We start from the raw sequence: 26,184 nt of genomic DNA on the forward strand, positions 1-26,184 counted from the left end.
GAAACACCAGGCAGATCTGTGGCTGATACCGCTGAACCTACAGCCATGCATGGTCATGTGTGACAATGGCTGGAAGATGGTGGCGGCTCTGAGGCGAGGCGAGCTTACACACGTACTATATGCCTGGCCCATGTGCTTAACCTCGTGGTTCAGTGGTTTCTCAAAACCTACCCGGATCTGTCCGATTTGCTTGTCAAAGTACGCCGCCTGTGTGCCTATTTTAGAAAGCTACAGCTTCCGCCGCCCTTGCCGTGCTTCAGCAGCTTTTGCAGCTTCCAGCTCACCGACTGATCTGCCATGTCCCTACGCGTTGGATCTCTACATTGCAGAAGAGGGCAGTTTTTGACTACCATCATCAACAAGGCCGTTGGTATTCAGGTCAGACTCCACACATAAAACCTCAGGAGTGGACATGGATGTCACATATGTACCATCCTCCAAAACTTTGACGACTCCACCAAGATGGTGAGCAGCGATGACTCCATAATTAGCGTCACCTACCCGCTTGTCTGTCTTCTGAAACTCTCTCTGCTCACAATCAAATAGGATGCATTGCAGGCGGAGCACGATGAGATGGAGCAAGGAACCATACAGGGTGATTACACACAGCCCAGCCTCATCTCATCCCAACGTGGATTGGGTGACAGTGAGGAGGAGGAGCAGGAGCTAGTTTCCTGCGCTATGGACTGTACTACCTGCACAACTGTCATACCGTCTGTTCAGCGTGGATAGCCTGAGGTCCGAGAGGAGGATGAGGAGAAGAACATGGTTAGTCGTCCTCCTGGTGAGGACACAGAAGTCTTTCCACTTTGCAGTCTGGCACACATGGCTGAGTTTGTTATGCTGCCTTTTGTGACCCTCGCGTTGTTCAAATTTTGGGTGACAGTCATTATTGGTTGGTGACACTTCTAGACCCACGCTACAACGAGAACTTTCTGTCTTTTATTCCTGTGCAGGACAGGCCTAATAAAATGGTGCAGTACAAGAAGGCCCTTGTTGCGGAATTATTTACAAAAAAAAAAATCCCATCTGAAAACGCTGGTGGTAGAGGTCACAGTTGGTTGGACAACCAAGGAGTGCAGATGAGAGAGACACAAATGCAATCCAGCAGAGGCTGTCAAATTTCTGGAACAGTTTTCTCAGACCTTCCCATCGCACAGGCCCTGAGGTGCTGGGTGCTCTCTCACAAGGAGTGCAAAGTTTCGAAAGATGGTGAAGGAGTACCTTACCTACCGTACCAACGTCCTCTGTGATTCCTCTGTGCCTTATAATTATTGGGTATCCAAGCTGGACACGTGGCATGAACGGTCTCTCTACGCCTTGGAGGTCCTGGCTAGCGTTTTGTCAGAGCGGGTTTTTAGTGCCGCTTGTGGAATTATAAATGCCTGTCAACTGAAAATGCTGACAGGTTGACTCTTTTATAAAAATGAACAAGGGCTGGATTGGGCCAGACTTCTCAACATCACAGAATGATAGCAGCGTAACATAAACTCAAATACAGTGTCTTTTTTGGGGGAGGTCTAACTCTATCCCCATGCACCTCTTTCTTTCTGTCTTCACATCCAGACATGGGTATATGCTTCCCAATTTTGTCTATTTGCTGTTGTCCTTCTCCGCATCCTCATGCTCCACCACCATATCACCACCATTTCAACATATCTACGTCTCTTGCATGGGATGTTGGAGTTCCTCCAAATTTTTGACAGCCCTTGCTTCACTGCATACCCTTTAACTGAATAGCATACCCTCTCCTTTCTAATGGAAACATGTCATACTCGTTACTGTGGCCCAGCTCTATGTGTCTTTAAATTGTTAGTGGGGTTTTTCCCAAATTTTGGCAGCCCTTGCAGTCACAGCATGGGCATTCCCACTAAAGGAGCCCCGCTCCTTTATATGTCTCTTCAAAGGGGTATTGGGTTGCGTCCAACTTTTTGGCAGCCCTTGCAGTCACTGCATACGCAATAGCAGTATAGGAGACCCAGTCGTTAATAATGGGAACAACAAAGCCTTGCTGGCTGATGACTCTGACAATAGCGAGGGCTGACTGCTGGCCATTTTAAGAATAGTAAGAGCCGCCTGATTGCCCTATAAAAATAGGCTTTGTGACTTTCAGAGTACCTCCATCATAAATGAAACAGGGTGTGTCTGATGATGTGTCACACACCACATGGCCAGATAAGGTTGTAAAATGTTAAAATGACATTTCCAGGTGAATGAATTTGTCTTTAAAAATAAAAAAAAATACCGTAAAAAAATAAATTAATAAAAACACAGTAGGGTCTTTCTTTAGTATAAAAAACAGACTCTCCAATGTAACTGCGATATAATCACATTGTCCAGCTCCTGCACCTCCTCCTCCAGTTCGGCCTCTGTCTCCGAAATGACCACATCAATCACAAGCTGAAAGCACTGCCTTGGCCAAGCGGCAACAGGCTGTACTGAAGATAACAACATGCTTAATGCTTAGGTGACAAACTGCCCGCCGCTGCAGAGCTGTTGAAAGCTGTAACACAGCAGCCTGTTCTGTGGCTCTCACTGCTGAACATACAGCCAGGCATGGTTGTGTGTGACAATGAGTGGAACCTGGTGACGGAGTAATGACAGCTGGAGTAGATACATTTTCTTTCTATGCCATTCCTTTCAGTGAGCTAAAGAATATGGCTGTGTGTTGTGTTTCTCAGCACCACCGACAAGTGCGTGCTAGGCAGTCCTTCCCAGTAAATGTACTGGGGAGGGCATGGGTAATGTTGTGGGACCCGCTCTTGTGGAAGGTGGAGATGACACCGGAAGAAATAGTGGCGGCTGGGGACAGAGTATGGACACCTGGCCGCCGCCATTAGGTTAGACAGCTTCCGCCTCCGCGAGCCTAAAAGGCCACATTTCAAGTGCAAGCAGCTTCCCAGAAATCTGACAGTTTACTATTGCAGCCTGTGAGTGGGCGGGCGGCTGGCTGCATACTTGCGCTTACATTCCAAGGAATGTGGTAGGGTCAACTGAACTCTGCTCTGGGACAAGGACGTGGACGGTGATTATTGCAAGTCTGAAACGACAGGCACATGGCGGGAGGCATCTTCGCATGCGCCAATGATGGGCACACTTTTAGGCAGTGACCTGGGTGTCAGAGATGCTTCCAGGGGTCTTCCCCATGCTGTTCCCATGTCTTTTCAGCACTGTATGCATGTGTCTGATGTGTCACACACCACATGGCCAGATAAGGTTGTAAAATTGACTTGCATTGGCGAGTCTTGTCTGATATACGTGATAATCGCATGCTGCGATTTTTTTTCTCAGCCTGATTTCAGCTGAGAAAAAAATCGCAGAGCATATGTTACACATTGATTAACATTGGTCTGAGTGCAATCCGATGTTTTATCGAATTGCAATCGTCCGTTTTTCTCGCAAAGGAGTATGAGCCCTAAGCGTGATTATTGTCTTCTATTGGGTCAGTTAATATCCTAATTATATATTATACTAAAGCCAGTTGAATGTTGATTTAAAGAGCCTCCTGCTATACCAACTATTTAAATTGATTAGCTCAAACAATGAGACCAGAGTGAGCCCTGCTCCTTTATCTCTGACCTGTGACTGATTACCTTAGCCACATATGTAAATATAAAAAAGTTTTTTTTCTATACTGCTCAAAAGAGATTTGAAACGGAGCTTGGAGAGAGACTTTACAAGGAGAATCAAAGATCATAGTCTCTGACTATCAACTTGGAAGCAAAGCTTTAACAAGAGACACAGATTTGGATTCTACATTATTCCGGCCTAAGGGTATCGGCCCTGACTGGAAAGATACGGATCTGCTCCATTGACCATCAGAGAACCCATTGATACATTTGGGAAGACCAGACTGGGACGATGAAGTCACCTGGCCCCATGGATATGTTGTTTGGGGTTGCCAGGTGGGACCCCTCCGGTTGCTTGGAGCCCATGGAGACATTCAGAGAAGCCAGATTGGGACCAGTAGGTAACCTGGCCCCATGGAAACTCTCGGAGAGACCAGGGTGGGACCCTTGGGTCTCCCGGCTTTGTATCTTTATAGACTGCCAGCTTCTTAAGTTTGCCGCTACCTTCTCTCTGTGGGGGCCCGCCAAAAGCAAGGGGCCAATGGTTGAGGTAGTTAACCCTGGAAGTCCCAAAGTTGCAGCTTTTCTATCCCAGGCGGGCCAGCAGAACGTTGAGGACTGTGTAATGTTGTACCATCTTGGGCATTTGTTGGGACTGTTCTATGTGTTTATTATTTATTTGGTGGTTCAATAAAGTATTTTCTGTTTTCTGAGTAGTATTACACCCACGGAAGACCCCGTGTCTTCACAGGGACTAAAAGTGAAAAGTAGTAAAATGTTTTAAAAATTTTTCAAATCAAAACGAAACAAATGAAAAAATAAACATATTTGGTACCGCTACGTCCACAAAAGTCTGATTTATGGTAACAAGCCATACGGTAAATGGTGTAGAGAAAAATTGCAGTTCAAGTGTTTATCCCACCTGCGCCCAAAAATTGATGTCCACAAAAAAAACACTGGTGTTTTTTTTTGTTTTGTTTTGCAGAAGCTGAGTGGAAGTTCAAATTCTACTCAAAAGCACAAAAACTAAAATTGCCCCAATCCCTAAGGGGTTAAAGATGTGATCTCCCTGACCTTTTAAAGTTTGGTATTCTTTGTCATCTTTTGTAGACGAGCATATGTGGATGCTTCTGCTACAGTAATTTTATCTCATACCAAGACACTGAGACATGTGATGTCTCGGGACAAGTATTGAAGAATTCTTTTTGTCAGTGGCGTTTGTTTGGATACGTAGCAGGTGTACAAATAGTCATGCACATAACGCGGAGCTCTGTGGGCCCATTGGTATACAAACACCAACATGATCTCAACATGTTACTTCAAATGTATTATTAGTTTAGGGTTGTTGTGTCTCGCCCCCTCCCCACGTATGCAATCTTAAAAAGATTATGTTATGTCTCGTGAACCCTGCTCATTCAGCGCTGGCTTCACTCTCCCAGCCTTCAGTCTAATCCAAACATCTAGAGGAAGTCGGAGCTGCAGCTGGCCACTCATTTCCTCTTGATGTCGGATATGTCCAAAGGCAAGGAGAGTGAAGCCAGCTTTGAATTGGCACAAGGCTTACATGAATAACAATATCACCCGAGCACTTTTTTTTTTCCCACTGTGAATGTTATTTCTGAAATCTCCTAGACTTTGCTGGTGCTGTAAAATTCAACTTAAAATTTGCATAAAAAACGCAACTTGTGAACATATCCCAGTCAGTTTATGAGAACAGTGTCCCAATGTTTGATACTTCATACCTGTGTAACGAAAATCAGGTGTGTGTGTAATATATATATTGTATAATTATACAATATAAATATAACCTTTTATTTTTTTCAGAGGTCAAGGGCACAACAAATCGTGCCATGTACAGTATCACACCTACTTTCTGCTGCCCAAAGTGATGAGTTGTTCAGGATAGGAGAGGTTGAGCTTTCTCAGGTATGTATATTGACAACAGTCTGTATTACCATAGCAGGTGTCTGCAGGTATTTGCAGGTATGTGACACATTTACATGAATGTATACAAATACAATAAACTTTTTAAATGTTGAGTAGGTTTGTAGATACTTTGCTTTGTAGTTTGTAGTATGTAACTGAATTACATTCAAGCTATAAAATGAAAGCTCAATTGAGCAGGGGCTCTCTATAGGAGTGAAAAACTGAGGAGGTTTGTTAGACAGGATGCAAAGCATGCCTGGAGTATCGCTTTTGTGGTTGCAGCTGATATAAAAACAGGAGTTTCTTGGTACACTAAAGTGTACCCAGCCAAATACCACCTCCAGGCGTTTAAGGCAGTTTTCAAATGTAGAATTGTCATCTGTTTGTAACCTATCCAGTATTTAAAAAATAAAACTATCTGATAAACAGATCAAATATAGATGCACACTTTGGTTTCTGCTTTGAAGCAGTTTTTGTTATCTTTGCAGCATCTGTTTTTACTAGAGGTGTCTCTCTTAGTGTTTTGGGCATGGTTATTGTTATGGAGACCCTCTTTGGTTTAAGGAGAACTTTGGTTTAGACAGCAAAGGGTCTTCACATTGCCAGCGAGATTCAAATTAAGGTACTTCATCGATGAAGGAAGAGAGACAGAATATATGTGACATGCATTGTCACCAAGTAGAGTCTTCTGGTGTGGCAACCTAGACTCCCCAATTTATTAGCTAGACAAAAAAGCGGAACTTCGTTTTTACATACAACTGAACAGACAACCAAAATAGCTTATCAGTAACAAACACATTTCCCTTTTGCCCAACGTAAAAACCTTCTCAGAGACTTAACAGGAAGCCAGTATCTTAAGACATACATTTCACAATGTATGTCTTAAAACACTCAAGCAGAGGCCTCATGAATCAGAATTGTTTTATCTAATTAATAATATCTAGGTATTAAAAATTAACCATAAAAATTCCTCCCTTTTTTTATTATTTTACAAAACCATTGATTCATCAGCTACTTCCCCATGCTATAAAAGCCTGGAGGGTACGAATCCCATTCACCGACAAATATCTTGCTTGTAAATCTCATCATATATGTTTATAGGAGAAGTGGCATTATATTTCGCAGGCCTGTGATGTTTAATCTTATGTGTTTTCTTGCATAGTCTCTTAATAGCAAATATACTAATCCTGGCAACTATATACACTAGTAATATCAAAATTCCTATTTGTAGAATACCTTGTAGGATGCCCATTAGCCATCCACCTATACCCTTGAACCAATTGACAGGATTAAGAAATGAGAAAGTGTCGCTCCACCAGGAATCTTTGTTGACATGATGTTCTTGGAGCCACGCATCCCTCATTTCTCTAACTATCTCTATCTTGGTCTTTACCTGGAAATTTCCTGCGGGGTCTATGTAGTGGCAACAGGTAGGACCTATTATCTGACACATCCCGCCCTCTCTAGCAGTCAAGTAATCTAACACTATGGTGTGTTGGTTAGTAACTGCAATTAGTTGTTTCTGTACAATATTAGATGTATTGAGAACGTCAAGAATCTGGAAGATCTGGTCATCTAGATAATCAGTCGCCTCTACCAACTTATCCCACATTTGCATTATGAATGGGTAAATTAATAAAACACTAAAAAAATTGTTAGCCACCCCCATTTCTACAAGATGTGGTTTACCATCTGGTCTGGGCTTGTCGTCTGCAGCTTGTCTGTACAGCGTGTGTAGCGGGATTGCTTTAATATCTACTCTTGTGTGTGGTACTATAAAAGTAGAAGGTGTCAGAAAGGCCAGTGTGCAAACTCCTGTGAAATTGTTGGGTAACCACTTGTAAGCCTGATGTCCACATACAATATATAAACTCTCTGGTGATCCAACAACAGTGTTGTTGAACAAGCTAGCAATCCATTTAGATAACAAGGTGGTGCTTAATTTTTCCATAATTTTTCCCTGATACTGAGTGTCATTTGAGGTAAAACCTGATATTAGATTTTGCAAGGTGACATTTACACAATGAAGCTTAGGATTGAGAGTGGCATCAACCGCTATACACTGCGTAGTAGTGGTAGCAGATCCATTACACTCTGAAGTCAGCTGTAAAGAAGAGAAACCCTCTGGATTTTATCTGAATACAGCTGCAAGAGTTAAAGTTCGGATAACAGTAGAGGTCAACACGACTGGTCGCCCAAGGCATTTCAGTCTGACTAAGAGTTGGACCACTCCTGTTAAACAACAACCATGAGTCAGTCACCCAAGCAGCTACAGTTAGACCTAAAGCCTTCTTTTTTTTGTCGTTCTTAGTCTAATAGGAAAAGTGTGTTTACTGAAGTAAAACATTTCTTTCAAAGTCACTGGAATGGCTAAATAAGGCATAGTATTGGAAGATATTGGACTATGGGTGCATATCCAACAGTTATTAGGATGGTCATTAGAGTTCATGTCTTGGAGTAAGACTTGGTGATGCTTTATCAGTTTGTTATCCCAGTTCTCTTTAAGTACTTCATGGAGAGTTAGGGCAAAGGGTACGGTTGCTATCACCATAGTCCAAACAAACAGGGTCATCATCTTTGCTGCTGCTGGGGTTCAAAAACCTTTTTACAATGGCTGGCGTGGATCCAAGTGTCTTTGCCTTGAAGCTTGACAGAAGTGGCAGTGGTTAACAGCACTTGGAATGGTTCACTGTATCTGGGCTCCAGTGGTCTCCTCATATGTCTCTTTACCACGACCCAGTCTCCTGGTACCAAAATGTGAGTGCCGCTGAGGCAATTGGGGTCTGGGATAGAGGAAAGAACACGATTATGAGTAACAGTCAAATGTTTATGCAACTCCAGAACATATTACGTGAGCGAACCATAGGAGGCCTGCAGCTGCTGCGGGAAATACAACCCTGTCTTAGGGACACTACCAAACAGTATTTCATATGGGGACAGCTTCTCCCTCCCCCTTGGGGTGGTCCTCACTGAATACAATGCTAGGGGCAAACAATCTACGCAGGACAAGTGTGTTTCTTCCATGCACTTTTGAATTTTTAGTTTCAAGGTACCATTGAGACGTTCCTCTTTCCCACTACTTTGTGGATGATGGGGAACATGGAAAGCCTGTTCTATCCCAAGAGTGACCATGATTTGTTTCATTAGCTCCCCAGTAAAGTGGGTTCTTCTGTCACTTTCTATAGTTTCGGGCACCCCATATCTACAAACCACCTCTCTGATCAATTTTTTAGCAGTAGTTTTTGTGTTTGCTTTAGTCACCTCCCAAGCTTCTGGCCACCCAGAGAAAAGGTCAATGCATACCAGGGCATATTCATAATTACCCACCTTAGGTAGCTGTATGTAGTCCACCTGCAGTCTCTGAAATGGGTAATCTGGTTTTTGTGTGCATTTTCGTGGGACTCGAATAGGCCTACCAGGGTTATGTTTTGCACAAACTAGACATTCTTGAACATACTTTGCAGCCGTATTCGGGAACCCTGGGGCACACCAGTTTTGTAGCACCACTGCACACATAACACCCTTTCAGTTATCAACAGGAGAAAGTGCAAGGGCACCTGCCATACCCCTGACACTGACCGTACGGCGCCCGCTTTGACCTATGCATTCTGCTCGTGGAGCCTAGGTCTGGAAGACCTGCAGTAGTTCGAGGTCCACGGCCACGGGGACCGGTGCAGAGGATGTCTCCTTATTTGAAAGGGAGCTTCCTGCACTCCCTGAGTGAGTCTCCTGGGGTTCCCGCACTTGCGATAGCCAGTATCTTTGTCAGAGGTAATCGTGCTGCTTCCTTAGCCGCCTGGTCGGCCAAAGCATTCCCTACTGCAAGGGGAGTTTGTTCCCAAGTGTGTGCTGACACTTTGACTATGGCTGACCTTCGGGGAAGGGTGAGTGCTGTGAGTAGCTGCTCTACCGCTTGTGCATTTTTATAGGTTTGCCAGCAGAGGTCAAGAAATTACGGCTTCGCCAAACGGCGCCAAAGTCATGTGCAACACCATAAGCATATTGTGAGTCATAAAATACATTAATTTCTTTACCTTTTCCCAGATTACACGCTGCAGCGAGTGCTTTAAGATCTGCCTCTTGCGCAGAGCAGCTGGAGGGGAGTGGTTCTTGTATCACTGCCTTACCTTTGTGGACTACTGTATACCCGGTGATGAATCATCCTTGTTCACTGTCCCAAGCTCTGGAACAACCTACAAAATACTCAGATACTTGAAGGGAGAAAATACGACCATATCAACCCAAAGTTGTAATAAAAATTAACTTTTATTCATAAATAGTGTAAAAAGTTTACTAAATAATTAATATAGGGCACAGTACAGAAATACGAAGAGACATATAACATGTAGAAAAAACCGTCTCACTGAAGGGACGATGTGGTCCACAAATAAAAAGGGGGGAAGGGCCTCGGCACCACAGCTAAAACATGTATATATCTAGTCCTTCATCTGTTATACCAATAAAGAGGACTATCAGATAGCCACAGAAAAATACCCATAATAGTATCCATATAGTAATACATATCACAAGCAGTATTAAAGTACTTCAAGATTCCTCAAAGGGGACTCATAATCAGTACTGTCTAAATGCCATATGTGAACTACTAAGCTGTGCTTATCATCATATCAGGTGCACAGTATAAATATAGATAAGTGTAGACTTAAATGGAGGCAAATACTGCATAATGTCAGGAAGATTACCTGGGCTGCAAGCTGTAGTGTCGGGGCTCCCCCACGTGGACCGCTCGCCCACCCCAACGCACGTTTCGGCGTTTGCCTTCTTCAGGGGGCGTCAACTTCCTCCGGGGGAGTATGAATTTAAATACTATGCTGACCAATCAGATGAGGGGGGTGGACCCATAGTGACACGCGTAGCGTCCCCGCTACCAAGCAACCAGTGACGCGGGCGTCATGCAAGGAATCACATGATGGTCACATGGACCCATGTGATGCAGGTCCTTGCATAGAGACGCCGAGCGGCACGGGGTACTCAGAAAGCGGCGACGCTCGCGCGTCAGGTCCTGATAGATTCACATGATTAGGGAACATACCGGAAAATATATATATTTTTCTTGCGTAATGTATATATATCTATTTTTCTTCTCACTGCCAACACATCAGTATATGGATGTATCACATAGTAACACCATGTCACAGACCACCAACTTAACATTATGACAGTCACAAAATACATCATTTCGTCAATTATATATATCCCATCGTACAGATGGTTAGTGTAGATCATTTGCAATCCCATAAGCATATAAGTAAATGTGTAAGAGCCATATTGTTACACCAGTAATGCATACTAAGTGAGATTTTAAGAATAGAGATACCATCACATACAATATCACATGTTCACAAAAATCATACATGGTGTGGGGATAGCAAACTTCCCTGATCCAGATTCTATTAAGACAACAGGGTATATACATATCAGAGCACAAGACAAAAAAATCCACAGTATATATATATACACCACAGTAGTTGTTCCCAGATGTGATGGATTATTCAATGTATTCATATTCACGTATTAGTCCATATGATATCAGTCATAGTATAAGTATAACTCGTCGGAGGAAGTAAGGTGCAAACGGATGGTGAAACACACTGAAAGTTAAAAAAGTATATTAAAATCATAAAAACCACAACAGAAATATGTAACAGAGGAGGGATCTAGAGAAACGGAGCGAAGCTGAGGTTCTCATTGAGTCCATTGGGATATACGGTATTCAGTCGCCAAATCCATCTAGATTCAAGCTGAGCTAAACGTTGGCTCTGTCTACCTCCACGAATACCCATTCTCAACGCGTCTATCCCCCGGACCCTCAGGAGGGAACTATCACAGTGATGGTGCAATTTGAAATGTTTTGGTATGGTCCTGAGTGTGGAGGAATCCATGCAGTCGATCGCCGCCACAATCCCCAATATATGTTCTCTTATTCTAACTTTAAGTTGGCGCGTTGTTAGACCAATATAAATGAGCCCACAGGGACATGTGGCGTAGTAGATAACAAAACGTGAGGTACATGTAATCCGACATTTTATATCATAAATTTTTGTACCAGCTGCATTCGAGAAAGTACTGGTCCTGTCCATATTGGGGCAGGCGACACATCGACCGCACGGATAACTCCCACAGTCAGGACCTGATACGCCAAAAATAGTGGATATACTTGGTGCTGTCTGATAGTGACTGTGTACAAGATAGTCTCGGAGATTCCTAGATCGGCGTACAGTAATGGGTGGGCGGTCAGGAAGGATTTTTGACAGTACCGGGTCTGTCAACAAGATGGGCCAGGCTTGAGTCAAACATTTCCTCATGCGCCCAAATTGTCCATGATAGTTTGTTATAAACCTTGGTTTATCACTGATCTTGGGACTTCTTTGCCGATAGAGCAATTCGTGCCTGTTTGAATATTTGGCGCGATGATACGCTCTTTTCACCACTCGTTTACTGTAGCCTCTCTCATAGAATCTCTTCTTCATATCCATAGACTGTCTAGCAAAATCCTCATCGCTGGAACAAAGTCTGCGGAGTCGCAGAAATTGTCCAGTGGGTACTGAGCGAACCATCCACGGAGGGTGGGAGGATGACGCGTGAAGCAGCATATTCGTGGAGGTATCCTTTCTATAGATGTTTGTTTGAATCAGATTTTTGTGATCCCTCGTAAGGGTAACATCAAGAAAGTTGACTGTATCCGTATCCCAATTGAAAGTAATGTGAATATTCATATTATTGGTGTTGAGGAGTTGCACAAAAATTTGCAAGTCCTCAACAGAACCCTGCCAGATCAGCAGGATGTCATCAATGTAGCGCGTCCAAAAGGGGACGCGCTCCATTGACTCCCGCAGATCCGGCAGGGAGAGGTCCCTCTCCCACAGCCCCAGGAACAGATTGGCGTAAGCTGGCGCAAAAGATGCACCCATAGCTGTACCCTGGAGCTGCAAGTAGAAGGACCCCTTAAAGGTGAAGAAACTGTGGGTAAGGGAAAATTCCAAGAGGCGCATCACCAGGTCAACAATATCTCTTGGTAGATTAGAGGTGTTAAGAAAGAATGCACAGGCCCTAAGACCATCCACATGCTTAATATTAGTATAGAGTGATTCCACATCTCCTGTCACAAGGATCATCTCTGGATCCAGGTACAGGCCATCCACTTTCTTTAGTAGGTCGCCTGTATCTAGAAGAAATGATGGGAGGCTTTCTACTAGTGGTTGGAGTTTACTATCGATCCATCGGTTTACATTCTCTAAAAAGTTCCCTGTTCCAGAGATGATTGGACGCCCAGGTGGTGAGGACATATTCTTATGGACTTTGGGCAACAAGTAGAATGTGGGTATCGTTGGTTCATTAACCAACAGTGCTGAAGCCAGTCCGGCAGTGATGGTCCCATCGGCTACGGCTTTATGAATGATTTTAGACAAATCGGATGAGAAGGAAGCCAAAGGATTGAATGTCATACATTTATAACAGGTTTTATTGTGGAGCTGTCTAAAGGCCTCTTTCTCGTACATGTCTTTTGGCCATAGCACGATGTTCCCACCCTTGTCGGCCGGCTTCAACACTATATTGGGGAGGTTCTGAAGGGCATGAAGGCGATCCCGCTCCTGTGTGGTGAGATTGTCCTTCTCTATATAGCGGGGCATACGTTCAAATTCTCTCGTGACCACCTGTACGAACAAGTCTATGTTGGCGCACGTGGACAGTGGGGGAAATTTCTTGGACCTTACTCTAATAGATGCAGGGATCTTACCTCCTTCTTCCATATTGTGTTCCATGGAGAGTTCATCCAGCGTACGTAAGGCTACTTGTTCCTCTTCTGTTGGAAAGAGATTAAATTGTGTCTCATCAAAGAAATGCTTTTTAAACATCAGTGACCTCGCAAATAAATGGAGGTCCTTGATAGCAGAAAAGACATCAAAGTTACTCTTAGGTGAGAAGGACAGGCCCCTGCCTAACAGAGCAAGGTCCATATCAGTAAGTTTGTAGTTACTAAGGTTAATTACCTTGTTGCCCCCACTGTCCATGGGCGGCTGTCTAGGCTGTCTACGTCGGTATGGATGGAAATTCGAATCGCGTGTCCTCTTCAGGCTTAATCCTGACCGTGTAATCACGGAAGAAGACGTAATACTAGATGAATCACTAAGAGATGAAGATGATATGATAGAGGAAGAACGTTGTGCCACAGAGTGTTGAGTATTAGTCTTTCTCCAGTGGTAGACCATATTAGAAGAGAAGTCTCTTTGATCCCTCGCCATTTTATTGGCTTGGGTATAAAGAAAGTGGATGGCCTGTACCTGGATCCAGAGATGATCCTTGTGACAGGAGATGTGGAATCACTCTATACTAATATTAAGCATGTGGATGGTCTTAGGGCCTGTGCATTCTTTCTTAACACCTCTAATCTACCAAGAGATATTGTTGACCTGGTGATGCGCCTCTTGGAATTTTCCCTTACCCACAGTTTCTTCACCTTTAAGGGGTCCTTCTACTTGCAGCTCCAGGGTACAGCTATGGGTGCATCTTTTGCGCCAGCTTACGCCAATCTGTTCCTGGGGCTGTGGGAGAGGGACCTCTCCCTGCCGGATCTGCGGGAGTCAATGGAGCGCGTCCCCTTTTGGACGCGCTACATTGATGACATCCTGCTGATCTGGCAGGGTTCTGTTGAGGACTTGCAAATTTTTGTGCAACTCCTCAACACCAATAATATGAATATTCACATTACTTTCAATTGGGATACGGATACAGTCAACTTTCTTGATGTTACCCTTACGAGGGATCACAAAAATCTGATTCAAACAAACATCTATAGAAAGGATACCTCCACGAATATGCTGCTTCACGCGTCATCCTCCCACCCTCCGTGGATGGTTCGCTCAGTACCCACTGGACAATTTCTGCGACTCCGCAGACTTTGTTCCAGCGATGAGGATTTTGCTAGACAGTCTATGGATATGAAGAAGAGATTCTATGAGAGAGGCTACAGTAAACGAGTGGTGAAAAGAGCGTATCATCGCGCCAAATATTCAAACAGGCACGAATTGCTCTATCGGCAAAGAAGTCCCAAGATCAGTGATAAACCAAGGTTTATAACAAACTATCATGGACAATTTGGGCGCATGAGGAAATGTTTGACTCAAGCCTGGCCCATCTTGTTGACAGACCCGGTACTGTCAAAAATCCTTCCTGACCGCCCACCCATTACTGTACGCCGATCTAGGAATCTCCGAGACTATCTTGTACACAGTCACTATCAGACAGCACCAAGTATATCCACTATTTTTGGCGTATCAGGTCCTGACTGTGGGAGTTATCCGTGCGGTCGATGTGTCGCCTGCCCCAATATGGACAGGACCAGTACTTTCTCGAATGCAGCTGGTACAAAAATTTATGATATAAAATGTCGGATTACATGTACCTCACGTTTTGTTATCTACTACGCCACATGTCCCTGTGGGCTCATTTATATTGGTCTAACAACGCGCCAACTTAAAGTTAGAATAAGAGAACATATATTGGGGATTGTGGCGGCGATCGACTGCATGGATTCCTCCACACTCAGGACCATACCAAAACATTTCAAATTGCACCATCACTGTGATAGTTCCCTCCTGAGGGTCCGGGGGATAGACGCGTTGAGAATGGGTATTCGTGGAGGTAGACAGAGCCAACGTTTAGCTCAGCTTGAATCTAGATGGATTTGGCGACTGAATACCGTATATCCCAATGGACTCAATGAGAACCTCAGCTTCGCTCCGTTTCTCTAGATCCCTCCTCTGTTACATATTTCTGTTGTGGTTTTTATGATTTTAATATACTTTTTTAACTTTCAGTGTGTTTCACCATCCGTTTGCACCTTACTTCCTCCGACGAGTTATACTTATACTATGACTGATATCATATGGACTAATACGTGAATATGAATACATTGAATAATCCATCACATCTGGGAACAACTACTGTGGTGTATATATATATACTGTGGATTTTTTTGTCTTGTGCTCTGATATGTATATACCCTGTTGTCTTAATAGAATCTGGATCAGGGAAGTTTGCTATCCCCACACCATGTATGATTTTTGTGAACATGTGATATTGTATGTGATGGTATCTCTATTCTTAAAATCTCACTTAGTATGCATTACTGGTGTAACAATATGGCTCTTACACATTTACTTATATGCTTATGGGATTGCAAATGATCTACACTAACCATCTGTACGATGGGATATATATAATTGACGAAATGATGTATTTTGTGACTGTCATAATGTTAAGTTGGTGGTCTGTGACATGGTGTTACTATGTGATACATCCATATACTGATGTGTTGGCAGTGAGAAGAAAAATAGATATATATACATTACGCAAGAAAAATATATATATTTTCCGGTATGTTCCCTAATCATGTGAATCTATCAGGACCTGACGCGCGAGCGTCGCCGCTTTCTGAGTACCCCGTGCCGCTCGGCGTCTCTATGCAAGGACCTGCATCACATGGGTCCATGTGACCATCATGTGATTCCTTGCATGACGCCCGCGTCACTGGTTGCTTGGTAGCGGGGACGCTACGCGTGTCACTATGGGTCCACCCCCCTCATCTGATTGGTCAGCATAGTATTTAAATTCATACTCCCCCGGAGGAAGTTGACGCCCCCTGAAGAAGGCAAACGCCGAAACGTGCGTTGGGGTGGGCGAGCGGTCCACGTGGGGGAGCCCCGACACTACAGCTTGCAGCCCAGGTAATCTTCCTGACATTATGCAGTATTTGCCTCCATTTAAGTCTACACTTATCTATATTTATACTGTGCACCTGATATGATGATAAGCACAGCTTAGTAGTTCACATATGGCATTTAGACAGTACTGATTATGAGTCCCCTTTGAGGAATCTTGAAGTACTTTAATACTGCTTGTGATATGTATTACTATATGGATACTATTATGGGTATTTTTCTGTGGCTATCTGATAGTCCTCTTTATTGGTATAACAGATGAAGGACTAGATATATACATGTTTTAGCTGTGGTGCCGAGGCCCTTCCCCCCTTTTTATTTGTGGACCACATCGTCCCTTCAGTGAGACGGTTTTTTCTACATGTTATATGTCTCTTCGTATTTCTGTACTGTGCCCTATATTAATTATTTAGTAAACTTTTTACACGATTTATGAATAAAAGTTAATTTTTATTACAACTTTGGGTTGATATGGTCGTATTTTCTCCCTTCAAGTATCTAATTATGTTCAAACGACCCAACCTTCATTCTCATCAGTAGGTGCTAGCTATTTAGCAAGAGACACACTATCTTTGATATGCACCGATTGCGAAACCTATATTGGTTCTACAAAATACTCAGCAGAGGGGTTAGTGAGTGGTACATCAGTAATATTTGCCAAGCCCTTTATTTCAGCTTCCATCAATGCCTGACAATCATGTTCATGTGCCATATCAAACTGAGCTTCCTCATCTGCTAATTTGAAAAACAGGGGCAGGTCTTGGCTCATGGTCTCTCCCTCTTCCCCATCCTGATACTTTCCTCCCTTTTCTAAATCCACTGGAAGTAGTGTACCTGGATTTAGAACATTACAGCGTTTGATAGTTATATGGGGAGGTGTAAGGAGTGAGACTTCATATTTTGTCAGCCTTGATGCTGAGAGGTGACGGGTCTGAGCCTGTTGAAGTATTTCAGATACAGCATGAGGAACTTGAAGTGTGAGGGGGCTTTCTAACACTATGTCCTCTGTCTTTTTAACAAGTTCTGAAGCAACTGCCACAGCTCTAACACAAGTAGGAGAACCCATAATGACTGGATCAAGGGTTACAGAGTAATACCCTAGAGGGCGCTGCCTACCACCATGTTCTTGGGTAAGGACACCAGACGCATGTCCAGCCTGTTCGTGGCAGTACAAAGTAAAAAACTTGTCATAATTTGGTATACCTAGAGCTGGTGAGGCAGAGAGAGTGAGCTTGAGGGTGTGAAATGCATCAATAGCCTCAGAATTAATGGTGAAAGGCTCAGTTTTGAGGCATTGGAACAATGGGGCCATAATACTAGAGGCATTTCGTATCCAGAGACGGCAGTACTGGACTAGGCCCAAGAATGCCCGAAAGGACTTGGTAGATCTTGGAAGGGGTATTTTTAGTATAGCCTCAATCCTCCCTGGGCTGAGATGCTTAATGCCTGGAGACAGGCAATGCCCAAGGAAAGTGACTGTGGACTTGCACAATTGGAGTTTATTTTTTGAAGCTTTGCACCCATTTTCTGCTAAGAATATCAGTAGAGATTGAGATTCCTTGTGGCATATCTGGTCGGTGGTGCAGCAAAGGAGGTCATCCACATATTGTAAGAGTATGGTGGATGAGTCAGAGGGGCACCAGTTATCGAGTACAGTCTTTAGGGATGTGGAAAATAAGGAGGGGGAGTTAGCAGCTCCCTGAGGAAGGACTGCCCATCCATACTGAGCACCTCTGTGGGTAAAGGCAAAATAAGAGGTACACTCCATGGACAAGAAGACAGAAAAAAGCATTGGCCAGATCAATCACTGTGAAACAGGTGGCTGTGGAGGGGACCTGATTCAGGAGAGTATGGGGGTTAGGTACAAGTGGAGTATCCACTATAGTTACTGCATTAACTGCCCTAAGATCATGTACCATACGATAGGCTACTGGCTGTCCAGGTGAGGTTTTCTTTTTGACTGGGTACAGGGGAGTGTTAAATGGGGAGGTTATCGGAATAACTAGACCTCTTAACAAAAGCTCCTGGACATTCTCATGTATTGCTGCATCCTGAGCAGCACTTAAAGGATACTGCTTTATACAGGGGGGTTGGGCACCTGGTTTAAGTTTTACAGTCAACGGGCGGATGGATAGTTTTCCCACATCAAGTTTGCTACATGCCCACAATTGACTGGGTATATCCTCAAGCCAAACAGGATGGAAATGAGGTTTAGAGTCTGTATTGTCTAAAACTGTGGGAATTGTTAGGGACAGAAGACTACACAATGTGTCATCATCCAGGGGGGTGGTCATTTTGGGACCATTTGGAGTGAATTCTATGCAGGCCCCAATTTTCTGCAACACATCTGTTCCCAACAAATTAAAAGGCACATCAGGGGAAACTAAAACTTGGGTTACAATTGAAATTGAGTCATGCAAATTTAACCGGAGAGGATGAGTCATTTGTAATTTAGTAAGTCGTCCCTCTACCCCTTCACAAGTCACATAGTCGGGGGACAAAATGTCCTCTGGAACATGTTCTTGCATTAATACTGTACGGGCTGCTCCAGTGTCTACCATGAATTAAATAGTTTGTCCCTCCCCCAGAGATTCGGGAACAGTGAGTGTGGGTCCCTGGGGGGTGACAACGGGGCAGAGGGAGACGTCTGGATTGCCAGTTTACTATGGAGGGTGCTGGGCAGTGGCTGTTGATTTTGCGGGACATTTGATGGATATATGTCCTTTTTGCAGGCAAGACTAACATTCTACATTGCTGTAATCTCTATTTCCTCCTTGGTGGTTACTTCCCCCCCACCCCACATCTTCCCTTCCTGGGCTGCACAGGAGCCAAGTTAACCCTTTTCTTTGACTTGCTTTCTAGTTCTGCACCTCAGGCTATTTCCTTTAAATCAACCCATTGCATATTGCGCCACTCCGGACGACTAGTGCGAACTGCAGTCTGGACCGTAGGTATAAGACCATTCATAAAACACTGCAACAATGATCTGCGATCCTTATCATCATTATGCTCATATCCAAAATCCAACCATGTTTGTTCTAATACAGAGGCATATTCTGAGACTGGCTGAGCCTTATCCCGTACTACAGTTTGTAACAGGTCTTGTTTTTTATCCTGCTCTGCCCGTGCCCAATTTTGCATCCTTTGTATAAACACCCGACCCGACTCTGATATATTTTTAATGGCTGGTTCCTGGCCTGGCAGCTTCTGAGTAATTTCCATAAGTAAGGGATCGCTGCCTTTCTGCAGAATGACAGAAACTAGATCATCCCATGTGGCTCGATATGCCTCCTGAACACCCTGGAGGTGCATTCTGAATGTTAAGGTTTTTTTTCTCTGGATCTGGGAGCTGTGTAGCGAGGGCAATAAGTTCACTGGGGGACCAAGGCTGATATGTTTCTATTGGCCATACTTGGGGGGGGGGGGGGGGGGGGGGGATCGTGTACCGGAACATTATCAACTATCCTAGGAGGTTGAAACTGTACATGACTAGTGGTCCTCATAGGGAACAGAGGCACCCTGGGTGTTGTCCCTGGGTGTGAAGATCCACAGGACCTACAACAATTAACCCCAGGGGGATTCTGATGACCACAATGTCGGCAAGTCCATCCCATTGACCCAGCATAAGGCGGTGGTGCTGAAGGGGATGCAGAATTTACATCAGGTACAGAGACTACAGGGGTTTGAGAGTTTTACAAACTATCATAGATTACATAGACAGTTCCATGCCTGGTTTCCTCTGATTTATGTTCACTCATTGAGAGACGTTTTGCTACTTCTAACCACATCCTAGCCTGCTCTAGTTTGTTTTTATCTTTCAACCATCCTTCCCAATTGCAGATATAGTTCTCCCATTCCTTCTCTTCCAAATTTCCCCACTTTCCCATACCAAATTTCCTCAATATTACTTCACATCCTTCTACCGCTTCTTTCCCTTTTAGTCTCTCCACTATCTCACATGCTGGAACTGGGGCCTCGCCCTTTAGGTTAGTCAATTCCTTACTGTTGCCCGTCCCCATGACTGCAACCACTCTGCCAGAGTTACCGCAGAACTCTCTTCAGCACACCTAGAGCCTCTCAGACTTCAAATTTGATCCCGTCCCAGTCTCCTCTGATCCTCGAAAGACGGATCTGATCCTGTTCCAGTCTCCCATGAGCCTCGGAAGACAGATCTTTAAGGAAGTACTAACACTTATTTTCCAGCCCTGTGAGCTAGGGAGATTCTTACACACAACCAAACAAGTAACAATACCAAGCCTACTGCTCCACCTACTATTCCAATTATTTCTGCATGATCATATAACATTTCCCAGTTCAGAGGTTTTCCTTCTACACCTTGTAAAGGCACTGCGTGACAGCTATATCTGCAATAAGTGTTACTTTTTATACTATATGTTTCCCAGTCTGGGTATACAGGCTAAGCAAGAACTTCAGCTATTATGATTTTCCCTCTCTTGAGCTTACACAAAACAGAACACAGACACTGAGGACAACGATTCTGATTCATCAAAAACGACTTACCAATATGTCAATCATTCAATGCACACTGCACAATCGCTGATATTAATCCCCCTGCTGTATTCGGGCTAAAAACTGCATTCAGTTACCCCTTTCTTGAGGATGCCCTTATCAATTTACAGGGGAATTCAATACCCTCAGAGTACTACCTTACCATGAAGGATTCCTCTGTTATAGGCAATCACACTTCCCTGATCCTCTTACGGACCGATTTTCCTCTCCACCACATGTGAAGGAACACACCTAATGGGATCCCTCATCAAGCAGAGACCGTAGTCCCTTACTGGTCAATCAAAAATCATTCAGTCCCACATTCAAGGATCCTCATAGTTTACAATATCATACCAGACATTTATGACGTAGACAAAACAAACAACATAAAACAATCCTCTGATTCCTGAAATATACAGAAGAACTGCAGAGGTGCCTAATCCCGACACGCTGGGCAAGGTTGGTTACTCGTCACTTCATTCAGTTATCATTCAACCGTCATTCAGTCGTCAATTATACATCTAAAAACCACATTGAAACATATAAGACAACAAAATCAATCGCTGGCAAGGGTTCAAAAATGATTGTCTTGTTAGGGCCACCAATTACCCGTCCTGGAGCCCTCTAGGTAGTACTGAATTAGTAGTAATACAAGGGATTACTTACCGCGGATTTCATTCAGTAATTCCCAGAGAGATCCTTGTTGACGAGTCCAGAGGAGGTCCGGTTATGACAATCCCAGGTTTCAGGCACCATGTACTGTTATGGAGACCCTCTTTGGTTTAAGGAGAACTTTGGTTTAGACAGCAAAGGGTCTTCACATTGCCAGCGAGATTCAAATTAAGGTACTTCATCGATGAAGGAAGAGAGACAGAATACATGTGACATGCATTGTCAGCAAGTAGAGTCTTCTGGTGTGGCAACCTAGACTCACCAATTTATTAGCTAGACAAAAAAGCCGAACTTCGTTTTTACATACAACTGAACAGACAGCCAAAATAGCTTATCAGTAGCAAACACGTTTCCCTTTTGCCCAACGTAAAAACCTTCTCAGAGACTTAACAGGAAGCCAGTATCTTACGACATACATTTCACAATGTATGTCTTAAAACACTCAAGCAGAGGCCTCATGAATCAGAATTGTTTTATCTAATTAATAATATCTAGGTATTAAAAATTAACCATAACACAACGGATCCATTAATTTTTTTACCCCCAAAGTTGGTTTGCACGTTAATGAACAGGCCAATTTTTACAATTTTGTCACTTTATAAGGTAATAACTCTGGAACACTTCAACGGATCCCCCTGATTCTGAGATTTTTTTTTTTTTTGGACATGCTGTACTTCATGATAGTGGCAAAATTTATTCTCTATGACTTGGGTTTATTTGTGAAAAAAATCAGAAATTTGGGGAAAGTTTAGTAAATTTCGCAATTTTCAAAATTTGAATTTTCATGCCCTTAAATCAAAGATATGTCACACAAAATAGTTAATAAATAACACCATTTTTGGAATGTGGAAGAAAACAACTTTTTATTTTTGCAAGGGTAACAGAAAAAAATGGACCCCAAAATTTGTTATGCAAGTTCTTCTGAGCACGCCAATACCCCATATATAGGTGAAAACCACTGTTTGGGCACACGTTAGGGTTCGGAAGGGAAGAAGCACCTGTTGACTTTTTGAATGTAAAATTAGCTTGAATAATTAGCGGATACCATGTAGCGTTTGGAGAGCCTCTGATGTGCCTAAACAGTGGAAATCCCCCACAAGTGACACCATTTTGGAAACTAGATCCCTCAGGCAACTTCTCTAGATTGTGTGGTGAGCACCTTGAACCCCCAGGTGCTTCACAGAAGTTTATAACATGGAGCCGTAAAAATACAATTTTCACATTTTTCCCACAAAAAATGTTTTTCAGCCCCCAATTTTGCATTTTCATAAGGGTAACAGGAGAAATTGCACCGTGCAATTTGTTGTGCAATTTCTCCTGAGTAAGCCCATAGTATGTGGGGGAAAACCAATGTTTGGGCGCACAGCAGAGTTCAGAAGGGAAGTAGCGCCATTTGACTTTTTGAATGTTAAATTTGCTTGAATAATTAGCGAACGCCATGTCGCGTTTGGAGAACCCCTGATGTGCCTAAATAGTGGAAACCCCCCACAAGTGACTCCATTTTTGAAACTACACCCCTCAAGGATTTTAGCAATGTGTATAATGAACATTTTGAACACAGAGGTACAACACAAAATTTGATAACATTAGGTCATCATATTGAATAAGTTGTCATTAATCTTGAGCGCAAGTGCTCGCTACTTGAGTTTGCATCAGATACTCGTGTATGCTCCATGTATTGTGGGTGCTCGAGTGACATGCTTGATTCCCTGCCCCGCATGTTTCATGGTTGTTAGACACCCCAAAACAACATGCGAGGATCGCTCGTGCATGGCAGGCAATCCCCGCAATGTTTTTTTGGCCGCGAAGCGTATGGGGCGGAGACTCGAGCATGTCACTCGAGCACCCGATGCAAACTCAAGAGAGCACTTGCTGTCAACACTAGTCGCCATATTGTCATCTTTTTTTCTTTACTTTTGAAAAAATCCTAAGCCCCCAGCACAGCCCTGACCCTAGAGTTTATTTTTTACGCCGTTCCTCATGCGGTATAAGTGATTAGACTACTTCATTCTTTGGGTCGGTGCGATTACAGTGATACCAGATTCATATTGGGTTTTTATGTTTGGCCGCTGTCGCACACTAAAAGACGCTTTTTTTTTTTTTTGCAAAGACTAGTTTTTGTAATCATTTTTTCATATTTCGGCCGACAGTCATGTAAGGACTTGTATTTTGCGAGAAGAGTTGATGTTTTTATTTGTATCATTTTCAGGCAAATGACAGTTTTTGATCGCTTTCTATTCCGATTTTTGGGAGGCAGAATAAACAAAAACCAACAAATCAGGAATCGTGTTTTTTTAATGCCGTTCGGCGTGTGGTAAAATTGATAATGTAGCTTTATTCCTCAGGTCAGTACGTTTACAGCGGTACGACATTTATATCTTATGTTTTGGCGCTTTTACGCAATAAAAACTATTTTATATAAAGAATTTTTTTTGCGTCGCTTTATTCTGAGAGCTATAACTTTATTTTATTTTTCGGATGATGGAGCTGTATGGCGGCTTGTTTTTTGCGGGACAAGATGACTTTTTCAGCGGTACCATTTTTATTTGCATTCTTTTTGAAAGCATTTTATTCCATTTTTTGTTTGGCGGTATGATGATGCGTTCTTTGCTTCGTTTTTTATTTATTTTTTTACCGTATTCACTAAAGGGGTTAACTAGTGAAACAGTTTTTTTTATAGGTCAGGTTGTTCCAGATGCGGCGATACCAAATAGGTTTCCTTTTTTTTTTTCATAATATTTCTCGGTACAGTATATTATTTTTTATTAGTATTTTATTTTTTTAATTTACTTTTTGACACTTTTTTTACTTTTACACTTTGTCCCACCATGGGACTTTAATTTTTTGCAGGCTGATCACTTGTATAGCATGTCACCCCTGCACAGGCACTAGTTAGTTAGAATGTGCATTGAGGACGATCTAACTAACGTGCTGATGCGTGGTGACCCGGATGTCGTCATGACTACATCAGGTCACCATGGGAACTACCGATACCCAGCACAGACCTGGCGGGACGCCGGAGACAAGGTAGGAGGCACACGCTTACCCCCCTCCCCCCACTCCCATTTTGGGGGTTAATGTGCCGGGAGGGGACAGTTCCTAGCACATAGCACCGGGTGTCAGCTGTGAAAATCAGCTGACACCCGGCGGGGATCGCCCCACACATCTTGTGTGGGGGCTCGATCATATTGTGCTCAATAGTACGTACCTGGTCCAATAGGCCCTGGGCACAGGGACTTAATATTACTGACAATGTCAGAAAGGGGTTAGTAGATGATATAACAGAGGCAGTTGAATACTGTTTTGTGTATGTCTGAAAAAGACTCCACCGAACACAGGTCAGACAGAGTCCAGAGTTACACTGCTGCCTCATTATAGTATATGGATCCCTCGGGGGTTTCAACTGAATCATGTCATGCTGAGATTTAGACTATGTGCACACGAAGCGTTTTTGATGCGTTTTCGCAGTGGTTTTCCCGCCATGGAAACTCTTCGAAAAGGCTTGTTAATAGATCTGCCAGGTATCTACCAGCAATGGTAATCCTGATGTGCTGTGCACATGATGCGGAAATTTCTGCTGAGGATTACCATTGCGGTAAAAACCACAGCATGACCATTGTGCAGGCGTTTCCGCCGCAAATTCACGCCCATTTACTTGAATTGAACCGCAGCAAAACCGCAGGTATAATATTTATTCCTATACCTACGGATTTGCTGCCTTTCAGTTGAAGCCAATGGCCATGAATTTGCGACGGAAACGCGGTGCAGGTGGAACCAGGGTCTGGAGAGGAGGACTACTACTCCTCTCATCCGACCGCCGCTCCCGCTGATAACAGCGAGAGCGGGTTCGGCTGGGGGCAGCAATAGTCTTCCAGCCAAGCCGGCGTGCCTGCTGTAAAAAAAAAAAAAAAAATTCCTTAACTCACCTTACCTTTTTACTCTGAGGCCAGAGACGGGGACAAGGCGGCATCTTCTACGTCTGGAGGAAAGAAGGTTTAATCATAATCACAGACGCGGATTCTTTACTGTAAGAGCAGTGAGGCTATGGAACTCTCTGCCACATGATGTTGTAATGAGTGATTCACTACTAAAATTTAAGAAGGGCATGGATGCCTTTCTTGAAAAGTATAAAATTACAGGTTATATATACTAGATTCCTTGATAGGGCGTTGATCCAGGGAACTAGTCTGATTGTCGTATGGAGACGGGAAGGAATTTTTTTCCCCAATGTGGAGCTTAGTGTTTGCCACATGTTTTTTTTTGCCTTCCTCTGGATCAACATGTTAGGCTATGGGTTGAACTAGATGGACTTAGTTTTTAAGGTTCAAGGAAGACTATGTTACCTATCCGGCGCTCCCCGGTGTCCTGGTCCCGGCGATGCTCTCTACCCAGTGGTGGGCGGTATATTGCTGGGAGCGCACTCGCTCCCAGCAGTATACTGTGCTTCCAGGATCTGCGATCACGTGAGCTATCAGCTGAACGCTGACGTAACCTCACTGTGGGAGCATTCTGAAGAATGTTCCCAGGGTGATGGTGGTGAGCGTTCACCAGGGCTGATCAGCTGATCTTCAGCTGATGAATCCCAGTGACCTCCTGCTCAGCAATGTATACTGATAGTGATTTTATACTCCTGTCAGTATACACTGCTGTCTTCTACAGCAGTGACATCAGTGATTGCGACAATCGATGGCGGTACATGGACTGCGTCTTGACGGTGGACAGGTGAGGAATATGGTTGTTTTTTTACTTTTTTTTCCCAGAAGATCGAT

At 43.5% G+C, this 26,184-nt stretch overlaps 1 protein-coding gene across 4 annotated transcripts in view; it reads left to right on the forward strand.

Annotated features, from left to right (window-relative positions):
- Positions 1 to 26,184, forward strand: part of RPA2 (replication protein A2) — a 141,898-nt gene that overhangs the window by 62,047 nt on the left and 53,667 nt on the right. For 2 of the 4 annotated variants that reach the window (XM_073661804.1, XM_073661803.1), the window contains exon 3: positions 5,394 to 5,495. The exons of the other annotated variants lie outside the window; for them this stretch is intronic. In XM_073661804.1, the coding sequence (XP_073517905.1) occupies positions 5,394 to 5,495 (102 nt within the window). The remainder of the gene's footprint in view (positions 1 to 5,393; positions 5,496 to 26,184) is intronic. 4 annotated transcript variants of the gene reach the window in all.

This window comes from Phyllobates terribilis, unplaced genomic scaffold, assembly GCF_046119375.1.
Source record: "Phyllobates terribilis strain yellow unplaced genomic scaffold, ASM4611937v1 Scaffold_57__1_contigs__length_8443340, whole genome shotgun sequence".
In the NCBI taxonomy this organism is placed as follows: Eukaryota; Metazoa; Chordata; class Amphibia; order Anura; family Dendrobatidae; genus Phyllobates; species Phyllobates terribilis.